The sequence below is a fragment of the Gavialis gangeticus genome, unplaced genomic scaffold (assembly GCF_001723915.1).
Source record: "Gavialis gangeticus isolate Ggan-Ray unplaced genomic scaffold, GavGan_comp1, whole genome shotgun sequence".
Lineage (NCBI taxonomy): Eukaryota > Metazoa > Chordata > Crocodylia > Gavialidae > Gavialis > Gavialis gangeticus.
In genome coordinates this window covers 19,559,998-19,568,909 of record NW_017729016.1, presented here as the reverse complement: position 1 = coordinate 19,568,909, position 8,912 = coordinate 19,559,998, and the positions used below count along the sequence as shown (strand labels likewise).

At 38.7% G+C, this 8,912-nt stretch overlaps 1 protein-coding gene across 1 annotated transcript in view; it reads right to left on the bottom strand.

Moving 5' to 3' along the window:
* Positions 1 to 7,575, bottom strand: part of WIPI2 (WD repeat domain, phosphoinositide interacting 2) — a gene marked incomplete at its 5' end in the record, with an annotated part of 20,691 nt that extends 13,116 nt beyond the window's left edge. The window contains 4 exons of the mRNA XM_019512619.1: positions 420 to 517; positions 1,233 to 1,329; positions 2,896 to 3,065; positions 7,473 to 7,575. Coding sequence (XP_019368164.1) covers positions 420 to 517; positions 1,233 to 1,329; positions 2,896 to 3,065; positions 7,473 to 7,575 — 468 coding nt within the window. The remainder of the gene's footprint in view (positions 1 to 419; positions 518 to 1,232; positions 1,330 to 2,895; positions 3,066 to 7,472) is intronic.
* Between the last annotated feature and the right edge of the window lie 1,337 nt (positions 7,576 to 8,912).

Genomic DNA, 8,912 nt, shown 5'->3' with positions numbered 1-8,912 from the left:
ACCCACCCATTCCATGTTTACAATTCAATGTTGGACATGGAAGAGCATGCAAGGTAAACAGGCGTTTTTATAAGCAGACTTTAATATCTGCTCTACCTATTGGAAAATACTGAAGCGTACCACTGTTGTCTGCAAAACATTAGCATACTAACATTTATAAACAGACTGACTGCAGAAGAGTATTTTAAGGAAAAGATCATTATGGTATTTAATTACTCTTTCTCTAACTCACAGCCCTACTTACTAATCAGATCGCTCTTACTGTCTATTATGTCTACTTGCACAAACAGACCAACCACAACCAAAACCTCAGACAGATCTTGGGAAACTGAAGTGCCCACTAGCTCCTTTTGAACACACAGAATCATGTCTCAAGTACATCTTTAGAGATGGTGGAGAATTTTATTGCTTTCTCTCACCAGATTGATGGTATCAAAGACTTGCACTTCTCCGATGGTTGCACTCCCTGGGTAAGCCAGGTAGCAGTTGTCATTGTTTATTGACAATGCACACAAACCTAGGAAAGGGAAGCAAGAAAACAAAAGGGGTTAGAGAGCCAGAGGCCAGATTTCCACTACACAGTTTTTTAGTTCTACGTACAAATCAAGCTACAAGGTATTACAAGCTTCCCACCCTCAGAAAGCCTTCACAAAACGGGACAAGGCTACATCATCTTAAAGTCAGACAGCAATATATGAACTAATTATAAAAAAAAAAAAAAAAAAAGCAGCTGTACTGTATGTTAAATTAAAAGCAAAGAAAATAGTTATCTTAAAAGGTGCAGCTCCACTGATAAAAAGCTAGAAATTCATTCTAATATCTGAAACCTTATCTGACAAGGGCTGTGTACCAGTTCACTCTTAATTTTCCATGGTTCGTTGACAACCACGTTTGAATAATATCCTTAAGAGGCTTTTCACCAGTTCAGAAAAATAAGATACTCTGGGGGTAAAAAGTAGTTGCATTAAATGGATGACAGGAAGTACTCTATTTGTGATTGTTTGAATGCAAAAAAATCAATCCAAGAAATGGCCCACATTCACTGGGCAACTCGCTACCCTGCAAGAATGAATGTACTTCAAGGTTTGTTAACTATTACCCCCACTGAAAGTGGAGATTAAAAATTTCTGCTAATGAAAACTACAGTTTCTTATAACACAGTTGCATAAGGACAGATCATACATTCCATTTTAGTTTTAAAAATCAAGGGAGCCCCTGATGAAATAGTTTACCTGCAGGGTTGGGAGGAGTCTCCCTGATCGTGTGCAGTACTTTCATGTCTCGTATGTTGTGTATATAAAGAGACTCTTCCAGACATACTATTAGCCTCTGAAAACAGAGAAAGGAAAAATGAGAGAACAAATGATATTGTAACATATATTTATTTATTTCTTCCTAATTACCATAGCCCAAGTAAGCATGTGAAAAACATCAAGAGCATTTTGAAAACAGGTAAACAATCATTATCCAATCCAGTGTTAGCTATTTCTAAAATGGCGGGGAGGGGAGAGAATTAAGATTCAGCTGAGTCTGTGTTTACAGGGGCAACCCTGTACTCCTAGGTGTTTGACTTCCTTCAACTTCACCACAGTGGACTAATTCAAGAAAGGTCTAGTCTCAGAGGCTGTATAATTTGGTATTTTTTGCTAACCAGAAAGACGCACTAATTTATTTAGTTGTGTGTAATAAAATAGTGAAGGATGCATTTATTTATTAGTGATGTTACCCAATGTTTGCATATTAACTGGCATTCAATTAAAATTTACATATTTTTTATTGACATGATCTTAGTCATGTTGGATACACCAGAAAGGGCATCATGTTTTGCATTTAAAACCAAATGTGTAAAAGTAACCGCAGTAAGTGAACTTTATTGTATCCTTTAAGATTTTAAACCTAGATCTTGTTTGTCCTCGCACCTAATTTTTATGCAGTTTGAAGGAGGAAAACAAGCTTTCTTACTTCAACTCCCAGTTAGTTTCTCAACTTGAAAGAATTAGTTGAATAAACTAAATAGATATCTCTCTCAACCCAGAGCAGGGGCTACTGTGAGGTTAGAGCTTCAGCAAACTGGTTCCATGAGACTGTTTAGCAATTCCCACCAGTTCAGAGATGCACATTTCTTTAAGGTTCAGAGAGGTAGCTAGCTTGTGTTTAGTTTGAAGCCAGGCAGAAGGCAGGGCTCAGTGGTACCTTAAACTTTCATAGGCAACAGCTTACTTCATCAGATGCTACAAATAGATTTTCATAGCATCCAAAGAAATAGTCTGTTGCCTATGAAAGCTTATGCCTCTCTGAACCAGTTAGTCTCTATGGATCTGAATACATGTACATCTGGAGCCATTTCCAAAGGGAAATGGCTCCAAAGGACGGCAGCTGGTACACTCTAATTGCTGCGTGAAAGAGCCGAGAATATGAATATAACAACCCTGCTCCAACTTCAACGCTGCTTCATGCAGCGAAAGATGCATTATAGTAAACATACACCTTAACATAGGTTATTAGTGTCAACTAGGTTTATTTTTTAAAAAGATTTAAATAAAAATGTATTTTTGTATTATTATTAAGCCATCCTTAACTACATGCTAGTATTTGTAATATATCGTTTAATTAATACAACCTTTAAACCTATAAAACTCACAACTTCTACAATATTTTGCATATAAAAATCAATGAGCTAGGGAATTCCTGTGAAGTTCCTGAAGTTACTGAACAAGATGCTGTGGGAGGAATTTTTCCACAACGATATTCACCTATATTAAGTTTTTATACCATTCTAGCGCTGGGACCAGGAGAGTCAGAATGAAGAGTTTTAAGTTATTTTTTCTACTGATACAGAAAGAGTTGAGAGAGAAGTGTTCACATTCAAGAGCCATCCTATCAACCCAAACTCACCTGTCTATTGAGTTTGACAGCCAGAATTGTGTTGGAATAACTGTAGTTGCAAATCTCAGTCCCTTTCTTGAAGTGGCAGACTTTCAACTTGCGTGGGGCTTTAAGGCTAACTATGGCCACCAGGCTGCTGGAGAACAGCCTCTCCACGATGCACACGTCTTCCGTGTCAGCTGGGGAAATGGAAGAAGCGTCACATTAAAGCAAAGAATCTAAGGAACACAAAAAGACTGAAGCCAATCCTCAAAAATGGGAAGTGGAATACTCTCTGGGCTTCTCAGTGGAGCTCAGGCCCCACAAATTCGGATTTATAAAGTCCTTTCTTCGAGTGGTACAGATTTTAGAAGTTTCTAAAAGATAAGTTTTTCAAAATACGATATTTACTATTTTTCACAGAGATGACAAACAGACTACCAAACAGTGATATCTACATCTGAGAAAGAAAGATCTTGGATCATGTGATATATAGCAAAATAAGCAAGAAACCACCTGGATAAATCTGTTCTTTAAGTCCTCTCCTGTGACTGGCTTTTTGATGACAAGTGATCTGGAGTTTATGCACAGATTTCTATAAAGACAGACAAGAGTACTGAGCTCAAAGAAGCTGGCAGGCTGATTGTCCTAAAATTGTTTTGACCAGAGCCTTATCGCTATTTTATATGCATCACTTTTCATCTGACAAGCCTGTAAAACATTTCATACAGGAATCGTTTCACCCTTCACTGAACCGTAGCAACTGCACACAAGTAAGCAACAACAGTTTTGTATATATAACATGCACACTACAACAAATACACTGAAAATGAATGGGGAATTTGAGCAATCACCCAACTGAAATCCATACAAGACACTGGGGATGGGGTATGGTGGGAGACCCCAGCAAAAGGAAAGTGCCACCACCAGCACAGTGCGGATGAGCTTGCGGTGGCATTAAGTAAATGCTGATAGAGTTCAAGGCCACCACCACTTCCTACGATGCTCCAATTTTCCTCGGAGGTCTCTCATCCAAAGAGTGTCTAGGTATGATCTCAAACGGCTTGTAAAAACTGACAAGCGCACAGTTCAAGGTGATATGGGAGCATTTTGAGCACAGAGGTAAATCCATTGAACCAGATAGCAGCAATTCCTTCTCCCCTGCTGGATCAGTGGCATTTTCTAGGACAGCTGGCTGTATATATGCATTTAATATTAAAGTGGAAAGGAGAAATAAAGCTGTTAAGTCTCGGAAGATAACAGGAGAGTACTTATCAGTTGCCTACAGCAGTTCTAGAGCCGTAAATAAGTATCTGCTAAAAGTCTGGCGTTCCATTATAGATTCAGCCAAGGCAAGTGACTTGTGCCTTCTTGCCTTGATCCATTATCATCACTCTAACATTTTCAAATCAATATTTGGATTAGTGCAACATTTGATGCTTGCCAAATAGGAGAACTGCCCAAAAGGACTCTTTCTGAAAGCTTCCGATGCATTTGTTGGCCTAATCAAGCAATTGATACTGCTCTCATTAGAAAAACCAGAAGTTCCCTTAGAGACTATTTTTATCTGTCTAACTTGACTCTAGCACATGAATATGCTGCCAATACCTTACACATGAGTTCAGCAGAAATGAAACTTTTAGCTAGTTCATCTGCCTAATTATTTTGGGGAAAAATTGGTTATTTAAGAATTCCATGAATAAAACGTGTATACTTCCTACCACAAGTAGTAGTCTCAATACCAACGCAAGCCACAAGAGAAAAGTTTGTACCTAGTGCTTTTTGTTATCGTGTGCAATTTTAATATGAAGAGAGTCTTTATCCATTAGACTTTCAAAGTGACTTGAGCATCTAACATGGTATTTAACTTATTTACTTCCCCATAGTGATCCAAATGCGTCTATAGGAAGAAGTGTTTTACAGCAAACAGTGAAACTGTTTAAAGCAGACTTGCAAAATTCTATTCAATCACTTTCTGAATCAATGTTTTCCCTCTCCTCCAGAAATGGATGAGAGAACAAAAGTGAAACAAAAATCTGAGCTAATTTAGCCAATAAATTTTAGTTAGGATTTTGCTGAATAATCTAATGGTGACTTTCAAATCTTCTTGATGTCACAAACCACACAGACAGATCATCAACTATTTTCTGCAAAATGTTAATGTCAATTTAAGTTTCACAAACAAATTACTCAGGTAATAATGCATCTAGATTTTAAAATACCGTGGTCACTAATATGAACAAATTTGGCACACTGGACAGAACAAGTTATATTTGTTAGTCGGTGCTGCTGTGCACCTCTAAAGTTCTTGTGATAAACCTCTGGGTGCTGCAGGTCAGCTACGGGATCTGTCACTCTTCCCATGGTAGAGTTGAAGAGCTTCCAGAGTTGGAGGAGCACACGAAGGTTTGGGAGTGGACTTAAGGATACAGAGAAGTAGTGTCCATGGTCACAGAAGGACTGGCCAGAATTTCTAGCAGATGGCAGCATGCAACAAGCAGGAGAGAGCTGCTTCACACTAATTCAACACACATCCTCAGAGCTTTAAAAAAGTAGAAGGGCTACAGAAATTTTCTTGGTCTCAGAGTAAAGAACTAAGACCAGAGTGAGAAATCTGTGCAGATGGTTATATTTAGAGAAAGAAAGATTTTGAGATGGGTTTAATGAAGTTAAACGCTTTAAATATTCAGGGTTCACCTTGGTTTCTTTGCCTTCTCTTAGCAAGAACATCCAATGATATAATCCCTTCCCGGCTGCCAAGTCACATGTGCTTACTACTGAACATCCATTCAAATCGGTGTCAGGCTGCATGTCTGGCTGACCTGAATTAGCCATATTCTTAGATGCACAAGGTAGGCTGCCCAGTACTGAAGTTGTTAACTCCATCCACAGTCCTAATCTTTTCTGTTCCTTATCTACCCCCTCTTACTCCACGCAAACAAAGAAAATTGGAGATTCTGAACACACACACAGGGCAAAAAATGTTAATATGATCTATCAACATCTACAAGGCACAGGAACTTCTAAAACAAACGCAGTAGAAAAATTAGTAAATTAGTGTGTAACAATATGAAAAACCAGTTTTGTTAACGGTTTAAGGAACCTCACCAAAAAAAGACAGACAAAAACAAGACGCATAGTAATAAAAAGACAAGGAGCATCCAACATCTCAGACACAAGCCGGTTAGAACCAGCCAGGACTCTACTCAGCTGTATTTCTATTGCATCTTTAATCCAAGGACATCAAAGCATGTTATAAACTTTCAGTAAGCCTTACAGCCCCTGCACGGGTGGCAAGTATACTCATTTCACAGAGGGGTAAACAGAACTAAAGGACATAAGAGTTGTCCGTGAAGTGACAGCACAGGTCAATTGTGGGAACCAGGAATAAAAAATGTTCCACTCCCCCTAGTCAAAGGCCAGGCATCTGCTGCACCTTGCGTAGTTTGCTCTATTTCACCGTCTATTTAGTTTTCAATTTAACTCTACAGTAAAAAACCCACAAAAGATACTAATGCAGAACGACACAAACCAGCAGAGCATGGACAGTCACTGACTGTTCGATGTCGACACCAGCAAATCCACAGTTACTCTTTTGGGTTATTCTGTGCATTGGGGTTTGATGCTCACGTATGTAATGTTCAGATAATGTCTGGGCAACACATTTAACCAACTGTCTTCCCTCTTCTCCTGACCCCCCACAATTATTTTACACACCCACTGGAAAGACCTTGATTCTCTCAACTTTTCCACTGCAGAAACTGCATGCCCCATGGGCAGAGGTCAAATCAGGCCAACTGGGAGAGCTTGTGGGGGACGGTTTAACGGGGGCCAAAAAAGAGGACGGGTGCAGATTTTGTTGGTTTGGGTAAGGAAAGCTTAAGTTTAGCAGCAGCAAGGTCTCCAATTATTCTCTTTTCACAACTTGTTCTGACAGCAAGGACCGAGATGCAAATAAAATGCCATGATCCCCTTTATTCTGTAACCCGACTATAACAGTGGTCCCTGTCCTAATAATCAGTAAAAATTCCTATCTTGAGACTTCTTCTATGTTAATCACATTATGATATGCAACAACTGAGTATAATGGCAGAAAAGCAGCAGTTCTTTTGGTGATTATTTCTAGACTTTCCCATATGCTACTTATGTCCGCAAAATATTTATACCATATAACCTCATGAATCCGGTATGCTCAAGACCGAGCACTTGCTGGAAATTTGAATATTCCAGATTTCTGAAACCGGAGTGGCAGCCAGTCCCGGAGCAGGTGAGGGGAACGGCAGCAGCAGGCCACATGCAAAGCAGTGCCACGGGGCAGTGGATGGTGGCAACAGCCGCTGTGGGCAAGCTTCCCCCTCTGCTGCTCCAGGACCGGCCGTTGCTACTTCCTGATTTAGTCTATTTTTTAAAAGTGCCTGATTTTTGAAAATTCTGGAATTCTGATATCCAGATTTATGACACTATACTGTACTGCAAAACCTTGGGCAATAAATTGTTTATCTCATACTTGCAATACTTCATAATGAAATGTAAATGCATCTCTGGTGATTATTAACCAGTCTTTAAGAAAACAGTGAAATCTAAAATAGAAAGAAAAGTACACTTACTGCATTCATAGATCTGCTCCAATTTGTCCACAGAAGAAAGAGAGAAGAATTTGTAACCTGACTTACTGCCAACAGCTAAGGACCTGTAAAGAGATGCATCAAATTAGCTAGGAAAAGAAATGAAATAACCCATCAATTCTACCTGACCTAGAATAGGGCAAGATTCAAAGCTCCTTTGGGTTCAGCTCAATAAGAATAGTGGTTAAGAAACCTGACCAAAAATGAATAAATAAAGGACAACCATGAAGTAATTAGTTTCCTGAATGCTGAGGAAGTCGGATAGTTTCACAGCCTTTGTCCTAAGTGGTAAACCCTGTTCCACATCTCTGTCAAGCAGTGCACAGCCCATTTAAGCCTGCAACCTGAATCACGCTAAGGATTTCGTCATCTGGCTCTATACACCAGAATGAAGGTTGTTTAAGCAGTGTAATTCAGTATAAAAATACATAATGACAACATCACCATTAAAAGGTGACCTACAAAGAATGTTCTTTTTTACATTGTTTGTACTATTTTGTTCTTCTTAACAATTTGAAAAAAAAATTTCCCTGACATGTTTTCCTGAACAGCTGGAATGTTAACTTTGGTCTTCCCTGGATTTACTGGAGGACTTGCTGGGGTCAGCATCACATAGGTGTATAGGGGCTGAAATTTGAATCGTTTTCTCAAAAAACCGTAATCACTGATGTTAAGCAGATGTTAAGAGAAGCAGAACAAAGTTTCAAACAACTGGAATAAGCCCTTTCCCATCACCAGTGCTCAATTTTCACTCCTAACTCACAATACCATTTCACTGATTTCTAATTAGGTCTTCAAAGATAGAAAGGATGCAAATATTTAAACCAAAAAACTGTGATTCACCTTTTATATTTTCCTCATACAAAGTAGAATTTTCCCCCTTGTTCCTCACTTCTAAATTAACCAGAGAGAACGAAACTAACTCATAAAAGTAGTTGTACATAAACACACGACTAGCTTTGTAGTGCACATTCATAACCAAATGTATGAACGTTTGGAAATTCACTTTGTACACTCTTGCAACCTAAATTATTACAAGTCACATGACCTCTTTCACAACTGATATAATCACCTGGGCTTGAAGAATACCTGTGCTACCACTCTGAACCCTCACCTCTGATTATAATTAAGCAAACTGACAATTAACTTACTACTGCTCCTGCTCTCATTATACTCTTTTCTTTACAGGCTTCAGAAGTGAACCATTCTCAGTTTCAGGGATCCCAGAAAAGGTTAGATACCAGCTCTGAAACGTCAAAATGAGCCATCTTTACTCCTTTCATCTCCCAAGCTATTAAACAGATTTACATCCATCTTTATATAGAATCAGACCATAAGTTTAAGTGGTACAACTTCAGTTAAGATGACAAACTGTATTTCCATTTTAAAAGTATCTAAAGCTTTCTTAAACTGGAAGTTGAG